The sequence below is a fragment of the Mustela putorius genome, unplaced genomic scaffold, assembly GCF_011764305.1.
Source record: "Mustela putorius furo isolate JIRA1106 unplaced genomic scaffold, ASM1176430v1.1 tig00000592_pilon_pilon_pilon, whole genome shotgun sequence".
NCBI lineage: Eukaryota > Metazoa > Chordata > Mammalia > Carnivora > Mustelidae > Mustela > Mustela putorius.
Window position 1 is genome coordinate 2,522,012 of NW_025421426.1, and position 21,094 is coordinate 2,543,105.

A 21,094-nucleotide genomic window follows, 5' to 3' on the forward strand; every position below is an offset into this window, starting at 1 on the left:
AATCATTCAGATTCTTCGTCTCTAGAATAGGGATAATGTTAATTACTCTGAACTCTTTAATAATTCAGTAACTATTCCCTGAGATAATATATTAAAAATACCTTGCATGAGGTCTGGTAAGAGGTAGTTATTAATATCCTTTCTAAAAAGTGGGCATGCTCATGTTGGATAATTCCTCATAATTCAGGCCCATGGGAAAAAATAGCTCTCATAATAGCACAATTAACAACACTAGTATTAACTGAGTCATTGTTATGGGTCAGACACTGTTCTAAGAACTTTATGTGCACTGCCTGATTTAATTCTGCAAACAACCTTCTGATTCGTACACTGTCTGGATCGAGAATTGAGAACACCCAGGTACAGAGATGTTGAGTAGAGACCTTGGTCTAGAGCCTCCGTAAGGGCTGGAGTAGAGACACAGGGCCAGGCAGGCTGGAGCCGCAGGCTGCTCTCATGAACTCTATGTCAGATTTGCCTGCATTTCAGGCTGACCCCTGGATTCTGGGGGCAGAAACCTTTTTTCAGAAATGCAACTGAACTGAATCAGGCCCACATGTGGGAATCCATGACCGTGTCTGACCACCAGTCCCCAGTATGTCACCTGGCTTCAGTCTCAGCCTGGTTTCCCAAGATGGGCTGGGTCAGAGCCTGGCAGCCCACAGCAGGAGAAGCCCTCCCACAAACACCTGTGGCCCAGTGTTTTTTTTCTTTAGATGGGACAACTCCACTTGTCCACTCTAGCTGCTACCACTCCTTTGGGTCTTCTGGTCAGTCTCCGCTGATCTTACATGCCTTCTTCACCGCCTTCGGACTTTTGAGTGAATGACTCCCCAACCTAGGTCTTTATCTTCAAAGGGAAGATGCTAGAAGTCCTGTCAATAGGTTATAAAATGGAAGGTGGGGAGAGATGGCTGTGATTTAGTTGCCATATTTCGGGGTGCTCCCTTACATTGATTTGTTAATGGGCACCTTCCTGCTTTGCTTGACAATACAGAAATCAAGGGTCCTTCTCGATTTTGATCACTGGGATCATGTGCAAGCCAATGGCATATTCTGCATGAAGGAAAGGAAAATAATTTCTCCACAGGCCTACAGGTGTTTCTGGAAATACCTAAGCTCCCTTCCCCCACTCCCTGATGGCAAGAACGAGATGCAGAGGAAGCTGGGGGGTCCGGCACCAGCAAAGACCAATGCAAAGATGCCTTTGGCTCTAGAGTGCCTTCCTCTGAGGCAGAGGATGACAAACCTATCATCCAAAGAGCTGGGTAGTAAATGTTTCAGACTTAAAAGGCCACATGTTGTCTCCGTTGCCTTTCTTTCATCTTTTAAAAACATTTTGCAGCCCTTTTAAAAAAAAAAAATGTAAGATCCATTCTGTGCTCGGGGTTGTGCTGAAACAGTTTCTGGGACAGATTTGGCATTCGTTTGCCAGCCCCTGTCTGAGGAAACAAATTTTGGAGCCTTCTCCAGGCCAATTAAATCTGTTGCAGGGATCAGTGCAAAGCAGGAAATGGTCCAGAGGTGACCGGGGCACAGCACAAATGGAGGGAGGCAATGCAAAAGAACAGAATTTGAAATCAGAGTGCAGGTGAATTGGACCCTTCCACCCAAACCCCCCATTACTGGCCATCCCTTCTCCCCCACAGACCGTTAGCGGGTTCTAAGCTCACCAGGTACGTCTCTGGGGGCCGTCAGGAACTTCGCCATGGTTTTCTTGCCAAATGCCGTTTTCTTCTGAACTTCAATTAAGAGACAAAGGCAAATGACCGGCCCTGGGGTGAGGTGGGAAGTAAGTCAAAGAGGAGGTCCCGTCTGGGAAATTCAGCGTGGACTTCACGCTGTCTTTTCCACAAAGAGGACAGGTCTTCCCAGTTGCATGCAGCAGAAGGTGTCCTTGTCACCGACTCTAAGGCTGGACCTTTAAGGAAATAACGACTCCTGATTTTTATACAGGCCTGGGGTAAGTCGCCTTGATGGCAGGCCAAAGAGGTGGGGCTCCTGGAATGGAAATGGGCGGAGCCTGCTGTCCCTCGGAAGGACTTCTCTTTCAGCCTTGTACCTTGCGGAGCACGATTTTTGCTACTTCCAAGTCAGCATATTTGGCATTTTTTTTTTTTCAGAAATTGGCTGTTTGAAAGCACACTTTGCATCCTTCTCAAAGATGTGCCTGGGTAGAAATGATCATTGGGTCACACCTGTAGCACATGGACACGGGGGCCACCAGGACTCCCCCTACTTTATAAAGCCTGTTTTGGGGAACGTGTGTGTTTTTCTTTTCACTGTCTTATTACCTGGCAAAATAATCCAGGTGGTGTGTGAATCACCAGTAGAGGTTGTAAAGTCCGAGGAAGTAGACTCAACCTTACAAACAGTGGATCTCAACGAAGGAGGAGATGCCACCCCCGAGCCCACAGAAGTAAGACTCAAAAGAGAAGAACGCAAACCACCAAGAACCCTCCTGATGACGTTTCTCAGACAAATGGTAAGCCCCCTGCTCCCAGCAGGGAAAGCTGGAATCCTCAGATCAGCTTCTGAGAGTGAAGGACCTGTCTCAGGTGGGGTGAGACGTAACTGTAGGGGGTAGAGGGATGCACGGGTCATCAGTCCTGTGCAGGGAGATAATTCCCTTTCCTCCTCCTGACTCAGTTTATTGCTAATGCTCCTTAATCTTTCCTTAACTCCTGCTAACTTCCTTTTTAACAAGGAAATAGCTGATCTTGGGTCCTGAGCTTTGGCACAAGCAGCATCCACGCAGAAGTTAATATTGCTCGTTTTCAATTTAATTTATTTTTAAAGTTTCCTTCTGTGTATGGCAAATGATATTGTTTTTCTCATTATGGTAATGACATGCAGTTTCCTTTGAGAATACATTTATTTACATAAAGAACATAAGGCATTGTTTAAAGGACTAGGTAAGAAATAGGCCAAGTTATATATATTGATGTTGGAAAAATTCTGGAAGTGATGTGTGAGTGACACAAACTTGGACAAAGCCGATCTAAAAATAATTCCAATTATAAAGTGACAACATAATTTTCTAATCGTGGACACGTATAACTTGGTGAATTTGTCATGCTTTTAGCTTGCATAAAATGGAAAGAATGTGGGCAGATGTTTTTTGGTGTCTCTGAAGTGTCATGTACATTAAATAACAAAGCATCCAAGAACTTAAATAAAATAATGCAACAAAACCCAACGTGGTTGGAAGACAGAAAGCAAAAGCCCATGCAAAAGGTCATCGGTTTAATTCTCTTTTAATGAAAAACAAGACTTTCATTATAGGGCACCATTATCTTCAGGAGTATTTGGGAATTTAATCCTTTGAGAAAGCAGCCCTCCGGTTTCACAGGCTCTGCCCAGTAAGAAATTCTTTCTAGTCCACCACACAGCATAACATAACATAAAACCCTTGCCAGTGGGAGCTGAGGCATATAAGAAATGACTCTCTTAGAAACTGTCAACAGGAATCATTTTCTTTTGTCACCGGACTCTCGGGGAGTAGGAAGTGTAGAGTCAGTAGTGAGCAGCCTGCATGGCTGGGTCCCCATCTATGCTCCTGGTCATTATTAACTCTGCGTTTCGGCACCGAAAATGGGGATCAAGATCTGAGATTTTTCAACCAATTTTTACACAATGTCAGGAAAGAAAAGAACACTTGGCCTCTTTCTGGCAACCCAACTACATTACAAACGGCATCCCCAAATAGCTCGTCATGACCGTGAGAGTGATCCAACTTCCCCCTTCCTGGGTGAGGCTGAGAGCGCCACCCCCTCCCCAGCAAATAGTGCGACTTTCTCTTCCAAATAACCAACCTGAGACTTCTTCGCTTCAAGACAAGAGAAGGTAAGAGCCTCCAAAGAAAGCACGAACGAAGTCTAAACCACCCACTGCATCCTTTCAATTCAAATCCTTGAATTCTAATGAGGTCCCAGATGACTCCAGTTCACCCCCCAGAGCTATCCTTTAGAGGCCTCTGGGGGATGTTTTCCAGCATTAGAAACGGGTTCCTCAGAACAGACGGGGGAACGAGTTGGAAGCGAAAGAGCCCTTTATGATTGAATCTCCATAGGACAGGGATGGAGGTGCAAGGGCCGCATCTTCCTGGAGCGATCCTCAGTGCGCTCGTAGCATCCGGTCTACAAGGGCCATCGTTCTCATTATGTACCATCTGTAGGAAGGGTTACGCCTGGGAGCTTGACCATGATTGCCCTCAATTAATGTTCAAACTCTAAACTCCCATGATTTAGGGGATTTTCCCTAAAAATTCCAGATACCGTAGTGATTCTTGCCTTGCAGTCTGTTTTGTTTTCGTTACAACAATATATTATCATTGTGAATAGTTCAAATACACAGGAAACGTGGGTCTTCCATTTCATCGCTGATTCCACGACTCCGTGTTACCACACCCGGCTCACTTGTTTATGTCACTGGCCCTATCCCTGTGGGTATGTGGTGGTCTATCCCTGATACGACCCACCCCATTCTTTATAACAATCATGGAAGCACATCCTCTGGATTTATCATACTGGGATTGATGGAAACTGGATTTGTTTCCAACTCGTTGCACTTCATTTGTTCATTCTTTCAACAAATGATTACTGAGTACCCATTGTATCCCACATCTTGGGATATAACAATAAGTAGATGTGGCCCTGTCTTCACAGAAAATAAAACCCAGTGAGGAAAACATGTTTACTTTGAACTCTAGGCCATATGCAGTGAGCACACACCATGGGTCCCAAGCACATGATCTCAGGTCCTTCACTCATGAACCTGACGAACATTCTTGCACACCTACCTTTACGCCCACAGTGCGCATTCCTGGAGTTGGCTGCAGCATTTGTCTTCAGGAAACACTTTGAGTTCACATATCATGACTTCCAAAAGAATTTAAAGTCTGGATTTATGCGAGAGAAGATCAAACCAAACCAAATCCTCCTCTCAGGGCTTGAAACTCGAGACAACATCGGACTCATCACTGAGCTTTTCCTTTTTTATTTTTTGAGCCAAATAAGTGAACGTTCCAAATTGATTTTAGATATTGTTAGCAAAATATAGTTCTTTTCAAAATAATCGATTTAATTGAAGAGGAAACTCAACTGCAAATGCATTAACCTTGTTTTGTGATCAATGTCTCCATTCATCAGCATTGATTTCCTACCTCTTTACCTTGGTCTCTCTTAAATTTCTCTCAGAAAACATATTTTGCTGTCCCATGGCAATATGACTCACAGTTGCATATTTAAAAAAAATAATAAATGCATTGCCCAATTTATTTCCAAAGAGATTTTTTTCTTTCCAGAAACTAACCTCTCGTTAAAAAATAGAAGTGGAAAGACTATCATTTTGCAAATAATCTTCTTTCAGGAAAAATAAGTATATTTTAGGAAAAAATAGAGTCCCTACGTCCTCATACGGCATCGGACACACATAGATCTACCACTTCACAAAAATGCTATGGGCTTCTATAGATCTTCAAAATAATTGCAAGGAGTTGCTAAGGCATCTGTCATGCCCTAAATAGAAAAAGATTCTTATATGTATGAATTCAAGTGTATGTCAAGAAATTGGATATTTGAAGTGCTAGTATATTTTTATCAGGTGAGTAGGTGGAGAACTCTATTCATGTGCCCACAAACCAGGTAGGCAGATGAAACCATACGGTGGTAGATAGAAATACAGATATAGGTTTATAATTTGTCAACATTAATAACACCCTGTACTTACAAAGTGCTTTCCTCCTCTGAATCATTGTTGCCTACTGTTTCATTTAATCCTCCTCCTGTCTCTTTCCTTAGACCATTCATTTTGTAAGAAGCTTTTTGTTGGAATAATGTTCTCAGGCACAGAGAAGGACTGTGAGCTTTAATATAAGATCCGAATGCGGATAGAGCCAGGAAATCACAGTCTTCCGTTGCTTACCTTCAATCTATAAATCTAATAAAACCAATTGAAATGTGCCATCTGGAGGAAACGGGAGGATGGTTTGTTATGGTGATCGTACAAGAAAAAAACAAGAACAGGGATCTTCTAGCTCAAGTTCTCAATCTCCTGTTCTGCCCCGAGACCTGACTATGAACACAGAGTTGCTCTTCAGGTTTCTGAAAGTCACATTTCTTTGGGCAATTCCTGTCTCCAGAGCAGCTTGCTTTCCTTTCTACCTTGGCAGGGGATTCTGTGGTCACTTGGCACTCTCAGTTAATAATTACAGTAATGATGATAATAGCTAGTGTTTATGTATCATGTGCCAGTGGCCTGGCCAGCCAGCACCGTGCTAGCCTAGTGCATGCCTTAGCTCATTTATTAGCCTAAAAACCCCAACAACACATCCCTGCCCCCACCGTGCAGAGAGGGCATGAAGGCTCAGGGTACTGAAGTGACCGGTCAGGGTTACAGAGCTGGTAAATGGCAGCACCATCACTCAGACTCTGGTGCGTTTTGCTATTAAAGCTCACGCCTGTACTTAGACGTGACTGTGCCTTTCTGGGCTCCCGGCAGCTGGTTTTCCTTGAGGGTACGTGGAGGTAGAATAGCCCAAACTCCATTTTTGTGATTCTCCTGGTAGTGTTTCCGGTGCTCAGCTCAAGTCCCTGAAATTACAATGAGGCAAGAGAGAGGAGAATTAACACATGACTGTGTTAAGCTGGGAGGGATGTTTTCTGAATTTACTTGTCACTAAAATGAAATTTGCCTTGACTGTGTCGTTTTGTCTGACAGTCCAGTTCTGTTTCAGTTGGGCATCTTGGTAAAACACGAAGGTTGGACCCATAGCCTTTGTTGATTCTGGAAATTTCTAGCAGGTTCATTTGCTTGGATTTGTGTAACCATGAGGCTGACCTAGTCAGTCCTGCACTTTCTTTTTCTAAATGTTCTCAAGCAAGGCTGGCCCATGTAGAACAATGCAGAAGAACCAGAGGAAGAAAAAAAGATAATTGAAAGTATCTTCCCAATTCTTCTTTTAAATCGCAACTTTGGTTGGATTAGATCTCCACCAAAAATATGCTTACACTCCTCTCAAAGGAATGAGAATACCCACCCAACATTTCCACTAGAACTTTGAATATCTAAGTGATACATGTTGGAGAGGGTTCAAATGCTCCTCAGAGTGTCAAGCTATCGGAATGCGTGACACAATAAAGAAATAAAAATGGCCTTATAAACATGCAAAGCTTAGATGTCACAACCAGATTCCAACCCAACACTGCCGGCTGGGTGCCCTGAGATGCTTCACCTTTTGCTCTCATGAATAAAAATAAGCCCCTGGAAGAAATTTGCTCCGTAATGAACTAGAAAACCTCTGAAGTTCCTTCCTTGGTAGCCTTCAAATTATTCTTTAGGGTATTAGGTAGTCCCTGGGAAAAAAAAAATCTGGGTTCCTTTAAACAGGAACTTGATTTTTGACAGCTGGGGCAAATGAGCTTCTGTGGTTATGGTCCTTTGAATACAAAGCCCAACATGAACTATTTGACTTGGTCTCTGAAAGAGGACACACGAGAGAGTGATAGAAAACAAAGAGGGGAAGGCAGGGAGGGCCTTCATAAGACCCTTAGTCTAACTCAGCATGCAGTTATCTTTGCATATATACAGCTTTTTGTGCCTCAAAATGAATAACAGAGGAAAATCCTAGAAAAGCTTGAGAGAATCTCTTTTTTAAAGAAGAGGAAGTTGAACTTCTTTGCATTGATCTCCCTGACAGCCGGAGGGGCTGTTCTCAGGATACTAACCTAGATCACTGCTGCCAAGAAAGCCTTCTGATTCAATCCAAATTCTCCTCCAAGGGCTCGGAAAGACAGGGAGGGGAAGAAAACAGATTGCAACCTTCAACTGGCAGAGGACCTAAGGGATATCAAATTGAAACCACTAAAGGGAAGTTAAAAATCTCTCTCTCTCTCGGACAGGAAGGTTGGCCCCAGGAGCCATGCATGCCCCTTGATCTCCATTCAGGTTTAGCTTAAAAAACCATTTTGTATGTTTGTTTGTCTGGTTTTGCCCCTCAGCACTACCCGAAGGCCAGCTAGTGAGGATGTGACACCATAGTCTAAAGGACACTAGGAAATGTGTTTGGGTAGGAAAAGGCTCTTAATGATGGCCTGAATTCTGGAGGCCAGAGAACTGGCAAATGGCAAAACCCTTTGGACGCAATGAGAGGCTGTCAGAGCTGGTTACAGGGAGAGAAATAATAACCAAGAGAGTCCATTTCTTTTTCTAAATGTTCTCAAGCAAAACTGGCCCATGTAGAACAATGCAGAAGACCCAGAGGAAGAAAAAAAAAACATTTTCCATCTAAATGGATCTAAAGTGTATGTAGAGGACAAACCTATCCATTTTGCCTCTGGGCTGAACACCTTGGTGAAGCCCATGACCGTGATGTCCCTAAGAAAAGCTCATGGAACTTCCAGGCACCAGGGGGTTCAGGCTGAAGAAAGATTTCTTCCATTGCTAACCATTCAAGAAGCATGTATCAAGGTTCTGCCAAGCTCTGTGAAGGTTGTTTCGGAGGTAGGACAAGATCTAGAAATTGTCATACTGCCTTAAACTGTTGACAGTCCTCATCAAGACTTCTCAATCTTAGCAGCACCAAGTAATATTTAAGGTTGAGCCTGGTTGACCTCTGAGGAAGGGCATGTTCCACAAACTTCCCTATTTGAGATGTATGAACCTCCAGCTTATCCAGGCCTTTATTATCTTTCCTAATCAGGGGCTTTGTATTAGATGCTCAATTAAAAAAAAAATGTGTTCACATGCACCCCTATAAAAAAAAAAAATGTGTTCATTGAATGGTGCCTCCTACCTTGGAGGGACAGTATGGGGAGGCGGTTAAGAGTATGGAATATGAAATCATTGCTCGGTATCGGATCCGGACTCCCTAACCTGCTAGTTCCATGATGCATGCTGGTTTCGCTGAGTTTCCATTTCCCTGCCTGTAAAATGAGGCAAATAAAATTATTCTTCCATCTTAAGCTTCTGCATGATGAATAACTGAACTAGGTAGGGAGGGTTATTATCTCATTGAACACACTGCCTGACCCTTAGTAAGCACTCCACTAAAAGTTAGCTTTCATGAATAATAATTTTTATTGTCTTTACTAATATGAGTACCATACCTCAGGTTACAGAGACATATAATATTAATCAGTCAAAAATTATTTGAGTGCCTTGATGTTTTTACCTGTTCTCAATGCAGGTGTTAGAGTTTCTTGCCATCTGTTGGCAGAACAGCTAAGATCATAACAATGGGAGCTGAAGTCTTCCTTTTGCCTCTCATTGCTTACCCCCTGCTTCCTACACTCCCTGTGGAGGAGATAATGAACAATGACCAAATATGTGGGAATTAAACCCGAGGCAACATTGTTGCTAAGAACTGGACAATTCATTACCAAATTTCTCAGGTACTTTATCAAACATTGGGCAGAGAGCATTATTGAATTGACCGTTGAGACAGCAGACCCCAGTATTGGTCTGCATTTGTCTATGCCAGTTAGCTTTAAAAAGTGATGCTTAAACTCAAGTATGCTTCAGAATCACCTGGAGGGCTTGTTGCTCAGCCCGCTCCCCACCCGCCCCTGAGAGTTTCTGATTCAGTAGATCTGGCGTGGTTCTCAAGAAATGGTATTTCTAACAAAATCCCAAGTGATGCTGAGGCTGTGGCCCTGGAATCACAATTTGAGAACCCTTTGTTGAGCGTATGCTTTCAGGAGCCAAAGCTGTGAATTCAACCCAACCAGCACTATCCTGATACCATGGGCCACAGCAGTCACTAAAAAGGAAAAAAGTAGGATATTCAGTAAACCCCACCTCTCTGTGAGGAGAAAAAAAATACAAGGAAACATCCACCACCTTAAATGTTACCAATGGAAGTCTACCGATGGTTTAATTGTTCATTCATTCAACATGTCCCACCACCTCCTGGTTCCAACATTGGCATTTTGGTCACCGTTTCTTTATCCCAGGATTACCTACTCCCAGGGTTTAAGAGTTCCATTGTTGTTGTTATGTGGGGAAGCCAACACTTGACTATAATCGGACTCTGGTTACAAACCACATGGAAATTGTGTATCTCATGAGTAATGTGTTTCTAGCTGGTCTTCCATTTGTCTTGACCCTGAATCTCAGTCATGAATGACTGAGGTCATCCATTTCAGAACTCCCTGTGCGTTCTCCACGTTGCTGTGCTCATGGTAGCTGAAAGGCCATTGTCTGTTTGTTATTTTAGTCAGTGAAAGGGGATGGAGGGATCCCCCACTCAGAAGAAGTAAATGGGAAGGACTCGAGCCATCAAGTAAGTGACCTGTGAGATCTGCTCGGTGGGGGGTTGGGCTTGCATGTTCTCCCTTCTTTCCAGCTTAGTTGCCAATGCAATTCTCAGCCACAGACAATCATTTACCATCTCTAGGTTAAGCACCTGCTGTATGCTAGGCACTATCTTGGGCTCTGCAGATATATGCATGAACAAGCTTGAGTTTCCTGGCTCTTTCATATTTAACAAATGTTTTTCCCTCTTCTCCACCTGGCAGCTCCCTTCCTGTCCTTCAGGTCTTGGGCTAAAGGTCACCTCCTCCAAGAAGTAGTTGTTCTACTTCTGTCCATCATCAGTGCCTCTTGTTCTTTTACTTTGTGGAATTGATCACACATTGTAACAAGTCATTTGTCTATTAATTATGCTTCCTTTACCCCTTCCTTTCCGTGTCTGGGGCATCTGTGGAGCAAGGGAGGAGGCTCTTTGATTTTTCTTTCATATTCCATAGTGTCTGGCATACAGTAGGAGCTCTTTCTTGAGAAAAAAAAAGGGGGGGGGAAGATATGGGATCCCGTGGGGTTTTTTCCATTATTTTCTCCATTCTAAAGAAACCTAGCTATGACATTGTTATAATGACACAAATCCTTTTTTTAATGGGATCGTCTTATGCTCAACACCCCATTTTATAACCCGCTTGCTTTTTTAACTTAGAAATATAGCTTCACAAAAGTGTCCTCAAATATTCTTCTACTGATGTTTGCAATACAGAGAACAGGTTAAGAACATGAGTTGCAGGCTCAGACCACCTGTGTTCGAACCCTGGCTCCACTCCTTTTTATCTGTGTGATTAAAAACAGCTGACCAAATCTCTCTATGCCTCAGTTTCCTCATCTCTACAATGGAGCAAGGAAAAGTACTGCTTCGTGGCATTGTCCTTCTTTATGTGTCAACACATGTAAAGCCCCTGGAACAGTCCTAGTACCGCAGACCCAGTAAATGTTAGTTGCTATGGAAGCCACACGGGCTGCCGTACAAACGACCAACAGACTCAATGGTTTAACAACAGAAATGTATTTTCTCACAGTTTTCTATGAAAAATCCAAGATCAGGATGCTAGCGTGGTTTCTGGCAAGGAGAGCTCTCTTCCTGGCTTTCCTACAGCTGCTTTCTGTTATGTCTTCCCATGGCGGCTCTTATAAGGACACTAATCCTATTGGATGAGGACCCCAACCTATGACCTCAATTAACCCTAGTTACTTTCTTACTCCAAATACTTTCACACTGCGGGTTGGGGCTTCAACACAGGAAGCCATAGAGGTGGCTATTAGTTTGTTACTATTACTGTTATGCTACTGATAGGAAATTACCACACTAGTGTATTGTTCATAGCACACAAATGGACAGCAATGACTATAAATAATTTATTATATTTCTATTTCTATATTAATTGAATTAGACTATATATTTCAACAGGGAATATGTTGCTTTTTGCTATACTCAAATTATTTTTGTTTTTCTTTTTCAACTTCTGACTATGCTCACCCCCCCCCACCCATTCTCTCGACCACTTCTGAACCCAAAATCCTGAAGTGCACTACCTTGAAAATAAGATAAATTTACTTTATTCATTACGAAACATCCAAATATCATTGTACATTTTGTCTGGGATCTGAATGTGAAACAGGGTTGCCAGTCACCTTGGCGATTCTGAAATGGAAGTGAAGTCCGTGAAAATCTGAGTGAGCTAGAAACTTCATTCTATTTACACTTACTGAGGAGTGTTCTGAGTATCCATTAGAGAGCCCTGGATCCAGACTTGAGATGGGTGATCTTGGAGATAGGACAAATGTTTAGTTTCATTTTGGGGCGTGGGAAGAGACAGTCTCTGTTCCTTTCCTATTCGCCCCCTCAGGGTTATAAAAATCTTGGTTGATGATTCCAGGAGAAGCAGCCTCGGGCACCTCCTGGTCTAAGGTATGCTTCCAAGGTCTGAATCAAACAGGATGTTCCCATGACCTTGTCCTCCAGCTTTCTGCCAGCATCACTGGGTTCTAGGGGAGGACACACTCAGACGATTTGGATGAGAATAATTTTTGTTATAAATTCTGAGACAGAGTCAGATCCCAAGCAAATATTTTTAAATCATCTACGTTTCGTGATAAAACAATCATCACACAGTTTTAGATTCTTAGCTTACTTTGAATATAAGGAACCAGCCATCTGTTATTCTCAGAAGTTAGTTTCTAAGCCATTAAGAAGAACATTTAAGCCTAATAGCATGGCGTAACCCTGTGGTAAATGGAGCTGATCCATTGAAAGCTCTCCTCCTTGGGAAAAAAAAAAAAATCAATGTCCTGTGAAAGCTATTGATGTGTGGGCACTTCTCCCTCCCCACCTCACAGTGATTTGCTGAGGAAAATAGTGTAGAAACATCTGGAAGGCGAGTTGCTGGCCATTCATTCAGCCCATTTTGGTGGAGACTTACTATGTGTCAGATGAGGTGCTGGGAATGAAGCCACGGAAGACAGAAGAGTTTTGTTCTCCGGAGCTCCCCCTCCAGCAGAGGGAGGCGTGTGGAACACTCTCAAGTGAGCCAAGAAATCCCCAAGATTAAGGCAAACATAAAGAAAACACAGCAGTGTTTTGTCAGAGAGGAGTCGGGCTTCTTTAGACCGTCTAACCAGGGACTGAGTCTCCAAGGAGGCAACTTCGGAGCTGAGACTTGACACAAAAAAGCAGCAATCCTGTCAAAGCCTATGAGCACACTGAGAAGTTAACAGTGAATGTGAAGCCCCCTTTTTTGAGAATAAGCTTGTTCGTGGAAGAAGGGGAGGCCATGTGTCTAGAGCAGAAGGAGCAGAGCGGAAAGGGATAAAAGATCAGGTTGGAGAGGCACAGGGACGCTCGATTTAGCAAGTATTTCCTGAGCCCTTTGTCTGTACCTGGCTCTCAGCTCCACACAGAAAGAATCTGTCAGGAAGATTCGCTGTGGACAATGTTGGGTCAGGATGACCAACTCTTCCCAGTTTGCCTGAGACTTTGTGTTTTTAAAGTTAAGTTGTGTGTCGTGGAACCCCCCTCTCCCAGACCCAACAAGAAGGCGGGCCCCCCGATGTTTGGCCTTTCCCATGGGCCAGAAACCATGTGATACAGGCTTTCCGTGATTGACTACTTTTATCCTCAGACCACCATGAGGTACGATGTCTTTGTTGCATCCACACAGACGAGGAAGCTGAGAGAGCAAATGACTTATTCCAGGTCATACAGCAAGGATGTGATGGAACCAGAGCCACGCCCTGCTCTTTTGACCACAAACAAAAAGCCCTTAACAAATAACTGGATCTTACCATCTTCTATGCAAAAAAAAAGAACAGTCAACAGGATGTTCAAATGGCCTGTGGTCTTTCTGACGAGCATCATGGTGGGGATTTCTGTCTCACTGTACAGGGATATCCACTCTCCACTCTCTGTAGGATTTGGGCTTCTGTATCTTACTTCGCATTTGCTACAACTTTGGCAGCCAGGGTCTGACGGAAATATTCAGCAGGCCGTGGCAGGACTGCTTCTTGGGGTGACTCGGTTTCGGATGTTTCCTTTCTCCAGGGAATTCTGCCCTCAGGAGACTCTCGGGACTGGGGAATCTTCTGTCTTCTTGCTTATTTCTAAGGGTCATATTGATACTGATGAGAAATGATAGTTCTTTGTGTATTGTTTTCTCCATCAGACTGCAACTTTATCCGAGGAACTTTTTCACTCAGGAACAATCTATCACTTTTACAAATCAGAACTTATAAACATATATTCGGTGGGTCAAATGTGGCCCATGGGGCTACTGATGTGGCTGTTTTCCAGTTTCCATGCGAAAAATAGAAGACTGGACAGCACTGGGGTTGTAATCCTACACAGGGTCTTGGCTGGCTCTGAGCAGCTGTTACCCCTTTGGACAGGGCAGGTGAAAATTCACCACAATTCTCCCCACCACTCCAATTTTCTCCCCAACATCAAAGCCAGAATTGCTTGAACTGGTGTTTTTCTTACACTAGGGACATATGTCTTACATTGCTTTCCCAACTGGGGAAATAAGTCTCTTTGTGATTATTTTTACTCCTGGCCTTGGTCGTGTTTTTATTTCATCTGTCTGGCCCCTACTGTAATTTCAGTTCAAATAAATTATGGGGGAAAGGCTTTTACAGATTTTGTTATCTGTAATTTACCTAGAATTTTTTGGAATTTTGGATTGTATAGCTTCATCCTTCCAAATTGTAGGAACCAGGTAGGATTGCAAAAATCTCTCTTCAGCATGAAAGATGTGCATTCAAAACTTAAAACACTTATGTTCTCTCACCACTGTTTTATAGACAGAAGAAGAGCTTCACACCAGAAACTAAGGTAGACATAACCATGAAAAAAGACTAAGCATCCTCAGGAAAAGAATCACATATGGTTGTTAAGCGGGAGAAACCCTCTCAAAGCTGGCTTAAGCACAAAAGGGCTTCAGGAACAGCTAGATCCAGGGGCATATGTGAGGCTATCAGCATCTGGATTCTTTCTCCTTCTCTCTCTCTCTCTTTATCTCTCAGCTCTGCTTTTCTCTCTAGTGTCTTCCTTTTCAAGCAGGTTTTTCCTGAAAATGGTGCTGGCTCTGGAAGCTCCAGGCTTTTATCTTCACGGTTCGGAATCTAATGGAGGGTGGACAGATCTCTCTTGGGTGGTTTAGCAAGGTTCTGGCATTAGCTCAGTTTTTATCTGCATCCAGCCAGCCTGAACCGATCACAGCAGCCCGATCATGTGCACAGCTCTGATCAGCCAGGTCTGAGTCCTGTGCCTTTGTCCACGGGCGGAATTAATTTGTCTGAACCCACGGTGAATAAAGGAGAGAAAAGTGTGATTCTCCTAGGAAAACCCAAGTTCTAGTCCCAGAAGAAGGAGAGAAGAATGTTGAGTAGGAAAACATAAATAGATAGATTATTAGATAAACATATAAATGTCTCCTACTGGGACCTTGAATCATTGTAAGTATCTGCACCTTTTTCTTATTTTTTTTTTCCATTCCATCCAAGACTCATGAAGGTAGACCCCATCCAACATTTGAACACCTCTGTTCTGACATACTTAGTCCCCTGCTATCGAGCGTGGTCTTCCAGCCCCTAAACACACATTTTGTTTGACTTTGCCGCAGACGTCCGACTCACCGGGGAAGGCCGTCACACCCCCAGAGCCAGAGCCGGCGGGAGCAGGCCAGAAGAGCAAAGACGGTTCGTCCAAGGACAAGAAGGTGGCGACTGAGGGGAACAAGCAAAAGAGCCACAAGCAGGAAGCCAAAGAACCGGCCCAGTGTGCGGAACCGGCCGTGGGTGAGGCGAACTCGCTGCAGAATGGGGACAAGCCCCACAAGAGGCAGGAGAAGCGGCGACAGTCCCTCGGAGGCTTCTTTAAGGGCCTGGTAGGTAGATTGTTGGTCTCTTCTTTCTAGGCTCTTGGGCCAGGAATGTGGTTCCCACCTTCAAGGTGGGACTGGCCTAGACCTTGGTCAAGGAAATACTGATGGAGCTCGGGCTGTCTGGCAGGTGCTGGGCTAGGCTCAGAGAGCAGCGTGGGCAGAGAACTCACCACTGGCGGGGGGCGGGGGGCGGGGGGCGGGGGGCGGGGACTCAGGTGCGGATGGCTGGGGGCGGGGATACTGAGAGGACCGAGAGCGGGGGAGGCAGAAGACAGGTGCGCGGGAGCCCCCAGGGGGTTTGAAAGGAGTGTCGGGGGAAAGCTTCTCCGCAGAGATCACGTCCAAGGTGAGGCCTCAAATGAGCCTGTGGAGGAGGAGGCAAGGGGAGGCCTGAAGGCCGAGTGTGTCCCAGCGATGGAGAGACAGCACAGACGTGAAATCATCCAGCGGGAAGAGAGCGCAGGAGGACAGAGGCAAGGTGGCAGGAACGGGTGTTGATGGGGAACATCCGTGTTCGTCTGTGGCCAAAGGGAGCCTTGAAGTGTTTAAATCAGGAAGCTGCTCTGAACGTGACCTTGGGTGGTGGGTGTACAGAGGTGACTAAAAATTTGCTCCTGCCTTCCAGAGAGGCCTGGTCCAGGGTGAGGGGAGCCCAGACATTCAACGATTAATTAACCTCCGGGTTAGTGTGTGTGTGTGTGTGTGTGTGTGTGTGTGTGTCTATGCGGTTCTTCTCTGTCTCCTCCCCTGGACTGGTGGCTTTGGGAGAGCCGCAACCAAGGTCACTCTCAGGAGCAGCCGTGCTGTCCTCCCCAGTGCGGGGGCTGGAGCATAACAGACAGCAAAGCAGGGTCTGTTGAATGAGGGAAGGAGTGGATGGAGTGAAATACGGCAGTAGTAAATGTCTTCTTATATTTAGGATAATATTGATCCTGGCAAATAAGGAGAGTCTGAAGGTCATTAATCAAAACTTAAGCAAGGAGGTCAAGTCTCCAATATGGAGGAACAGGTCAAGGCATACCTAGGCCCCGGGGGAGGTGGCTTGAGCCCGTAGCGCAGGACAAGGAAATCACAGGGACAGTCGCCACGGGGCTGGGGTTAGCTGGGGTTAGCTGCAGGCCGTGATGAAGCTGGGGCAGGAACAGGAAGCAAGCGACCGCGAAGCAATTGATCGGTTCCTGATTGCCCCAGTCGCTGAACACCTGTAGGTATTAGTGACTCTGATGGATGGAGGCGGGGGAGTATGATGGTTCCCCTGGGCCCAAGGTTGGTCTCCAAACAGCATCTATGGGAACCTGTTAGCAATGCAGACTCTCGGGCTCCGTGTCTGTTTTATGGATAAATGTCTTCGTAGTCTGTCTGCTCGGTGTGTCTGAGAACGGGTATGGAACCTCAGGGGAAGACCGTGCTTGAAGTCATGGTTTGAGGCTGTTTGGAAATGGGAAGCACTGGTACAGAGCCCCTCTCCCACTCCCAAGGCTCTAAGTTTTAAGCCCTCCCTGGGTTTTAAGAGATGATGAAGACCAGAGACCGACCATCAAGGCGGTGAGGGGGGAGAGGAAGCCTAAAAGACTGATCACACTTTGAGTGGTTTTGTTGGAAAATTTGTCCCCATTCTCTGCTCTAATTCCTTGGAGAGGAGTGTTAATCCTTTTCTAGACAGTTCCAAACTGACTGTGCATTTTTTTTTTTTTTTTTTTTTTTTTTTTTGCCCAAAGTTCTGGTCGAACCATTCCCTGCCAAACCACAGTGTCTGGGGTGTGTACCGCGTGGGGAGGGCGCTGTTCTGGGAAGATGCTGAGCTCATGGGCCCAGTGAGTTCCCCGCTTTCATGGTGGTTTTTTGTAGTTTTCTGGGTTTTATTTTATTTGTTTTATTTAATTTTTTGGTCAGAGGCTCATGGAATGTTCTCTGTGTATCTCTTTACCCACGAAATCCCTGGAGCTAACAGGGTGTCTCTCATCCAGTAGTTCTGAACCCGTGATTTTCTCTGCAGGAGACACTCAGCAATGTCCAGAGACCATTCTGAGGGTCACTACGGGGAGTAGGTGCTGTGGGGACATGGTGGGTGGAGACCAGGGATGTTGATAAATATCCCACAGCGCACAGAGCAGCCATGGCGCTGTAGTTAACCTTCAGTGTGATAGTCATGGGGCAGGTACATGAGATAAACTGCCCTGAACCAATGGGGCATTCCTGATTGTCCCTGTCCCTGAATATCTGTGGGTATCAGTGACCTTTGATAGATGGGGGTGGGGGAGCCCAGAGTGTCAGTGGGGCCAGAGCTAAGAAGCCCAGAGGTGACCACATAGCACCTAGGGCAGTGGAAAGAACAGAGCAGTGCCCAGGAGCCTGTGCTGTGAATTTGGGCAGCTTCCCTGGAGTCCTGGACCTACCACTTCCTAGCTGTGTGACCTTGGGTTAGTCATTTCATCCCTCGGAGCCTCAGGTTGCCCCTGTGCAAAGTTGAGGTGATAAAGACAGCAACCACTCTAGGGTTCCTGGGGAATCGAGTGAATGTGTGTCCTCAGGGGTCCAGTACCTGACATGAAGCAGGAATTCCGTAGTACTCGCTACCATTTCCCCCCGGCAAATACTCCGGGACCTTGCGTTTGGACTGGAGCCTGACCCCCAGCAGTTGTCCCCAGTTGGGACATCGGCCCGCAGTGCTGTCACCTAAGCCCATGTGGGACTCCTCCCCCTGCAGCTCATCCTCCCTGTCCGCATGCCGCCTCCCTTTCTCCCTGCCCAAGGCCATCTGCCCCAGTGGGTTCCCAGATTCACTGCCTGCCCAGCCCTGCTTCCTCTTCGCCCTCCAGGAGCGGTCCTCTCTGCTCGGCTCCTTCCTTCTCCGCTCCTTCGTCGCCGTGCTGCCTGGATTCTAATGGGGGCAGCTTCCTTGGCATGTCGTGCTGTGTCTGAAAAAAACTGGAAGGAAACCTTTAGAACTCATCAAGGGCCACTGTTTGCAAGCATTTGGCTTTTGAGCAGAGGGACTCGGTTGAGAAAGGAAATGTCAGAATGTCTCGTGTGTATGTGCATGTGTGTATGGACAGACACATACATGTGTCTATGGAAACAGCTATTTGATCAGCATGGGCTCTGACTGGAGAAGGAGTATTTTCCCCACCCCCACTTTTGCCCAAGAGTCACCCACTCGATGGTGTCCTCATCTGCCTCACTGCCGCGGATCCCTGACGTGCTCAAGTGGTGCTCGGAGTCCGTTTTGCAGAGGAACGGAGATCAGAAAGAAGATAGGGCCTATTCTTTATTCCCCTGCCTGTCACCTTTGGCCCTGTTCACTGGGCACAGGCTGACCTGAGGCAGGGCTTGGAAAGAGTGGACAAGACCCAGGCGGGAGCCTGGAGAGCAGGTGCTCTGAGGTTCTGATTCCAAGTCAGGAGGGCCCGTCCTATGCTCCATAAGCCGGTCCTGACTTCTCTTAGAGCCTGTTGCACATCTGTACAACTGGGCTAATCATCACTGCCTGTCTCACTGGGCTGACGAGAGGACCAGGCGAGGGTGAGCTTGGCCTGGCGAAGGGCAGTCCTGAGACCATAGGCAGGACGGAGGTGACCTCAATACCTCTGATCGCCAAAATCCATGCCTCATGGGGGCCAGAAGGGGGACTCGCTTTACCTTGGAGCAGACCTCTGAGATAAGTTGTATCTCCCCCACTGGAAAGATGAAGAAACTCAGTTCAAAGAGTTGAGTCATTCCTCCAAGTTGTCACAGAGCCGGAAAGCGATAGAACTGGGCATTGCATCCCACATCTGGTGGGAGACCTTTCTGTCATCCCCCACTCATGCAACAGGGTCTGTTTGTTTAACATAAGAGCTGGCATGGAGTAAGTGCGAGATAATGGTGGTCACCGCTCGCGATATTTCAGACTTTCATTAGGGTGCAACTTTATATTTTTCTCCAGGGACCAAAGCGGATGTCGGACGCCCAAGTGCAAACAGACCCCGTATCCATCGGACCGGTTGGCAAATCCAAGTAAACAAATCACTACAGTTCCCACCAAGTTGTCCTGCCAGCGAGAAGTCTGCTCCCTGCTCCATTCCCTCCCCTAGCCCACTCCGTGTACATAGTTCTCTTTTAATGGCCATCATTTCCAATGAAATTCTGCCTACAAATTAAGCCTGAGCTGTTGTATATTGAGGTGTATTATTTACGTCTCTGGTCCAATCTTTTCCCGGAAGGAGTCGTCAAGATGGTTTAGCCGCTGAACCAGTCAGGTCGGGAGACTTCATGGTTGCCAGGCAGGGGTGGAGCGGGCGGAGGAAGGCTTTCCGAGTAAGTTATGTGAAATGGCAGAGGCAAGTAAGTTGCAGAAGAAGAATGCCGGCTCGAAGGAATTAAGCTTTGTAGGAAATACGCGCTCATCCTCTACACTCAAAGAGGAGAGACAAAAATCCGTTTAAGTTCACATTTCTGGGAGGGACAGCATGGGCTCGGGGGGCGGGGGCGGGGGTTGCCAATTTCCTGGAATGGAATGTGTGGGGAATGGAAAAGGAATGAATAGGCGTTGCTTGTCGAATAGGGTCCTTGAAAGTTATTGATGAGAAAGGGAAAGATTGGCCGCAGAGGGTTCGAAATGATTGGGGGAAACAGTTGCTTTTTGAAACTCAGTGAGGAGGGCAACTTCAAAAAAAGAAACAAACAAACAAAAAAAAAAGCAGAACTTGAGTGAATGAAGTTGCAAGTCTACTTTGCAACACAAGGGGGCACTGAGGTCTCCATTTTAATCCTGCGTCCCGGAGCCCTAACAAAGATTCGGTCTCTGCGATCTCACATTATTAATGCTTCTCAGATGGCGGAGGGGCTTGCTTCATCTGTTCTGTCTGACACTTATCTCAAGTCTGTCTGTAATTTCCTAATGTTCTCAGGATGTTTTCTGATAAAACCCTCCCCATAACCCCAGTTAATAAAAATTTCTGGAAGATTATTCAAATACCCGAGGTTTTCTTAATACGTGTACAGAGGAGTAAATAGGACCATGAGTCTATTAAAATGTAATTCAACGTAGCATATGATTGACTGATACCATGTATACTGTATCTTTTTTTTCTGATTTAATAAAAAAAATACATTTACATCTAAAGCATCTTTTAATTTTCAACTTTTAAAGCAGGGCTCTTGTACTCTCTGAGACAGCTTTCTTGTCCACAGAGTAACATCAGTCTTCTTCCTCCATCTTGTCCTGCCTCCCAGATGCTCCTAGATTTCCGTGTGTATGGGCCCGTGCCCATAGAACTGGGTGCACATATATTTGCATAGATACACGGGCACTTATATAAAAGCACCGCCTGAGCCCAGGCTGCCTAGGGCAGAGCCTGAGGCAGAGATTCCAGAGTCTGTGATAAACCGGAGGAGGACTTGGGGTGGAGAGAGGAAGCCACCCACAGGGCAGG

The 21,094-nt window shown here is 45.6% G+C and overlaps 1 protein-coding gene across 13 annotated transcripts in view; it reads left to right on the plus strand.

Annotated features, from left to right (window-relative positions):
• BCAS1 (brain enriched myelin associated protein 1) overlaps positions 1–20,634 on the plus strand; it is a 93,355-nt gene extending 72,721 nt beyond the window's left edge. For 4 of the 13 annotated variants that reach the window (XM_045082060.1, XM_013060225.2, XM_045082064.1 and 1 more), the window contains 4 exons: positions 2,312–2,485; positions 10,217–10,282; positions 15,420–15,683; positions 19,606–20,634. In XM_045082060.1, the coding sequence (XP_044937995.1) occupies positions 2,312–2,485; positions 10,217–10,282; positions 15,420–15,683; positions 19,606–19,680 (579 nt within the window). In that variant the 3' untranslated portion in view covers positions 19,681–20,634. The other 9 variants (XM_045082067.1, XM_045082068.1, XM_045082070.1 and 6 more) reach the window with 4 other exon arrangements.
• Positions 20,635–21,094: the final 460 nt, after the last annotated feature.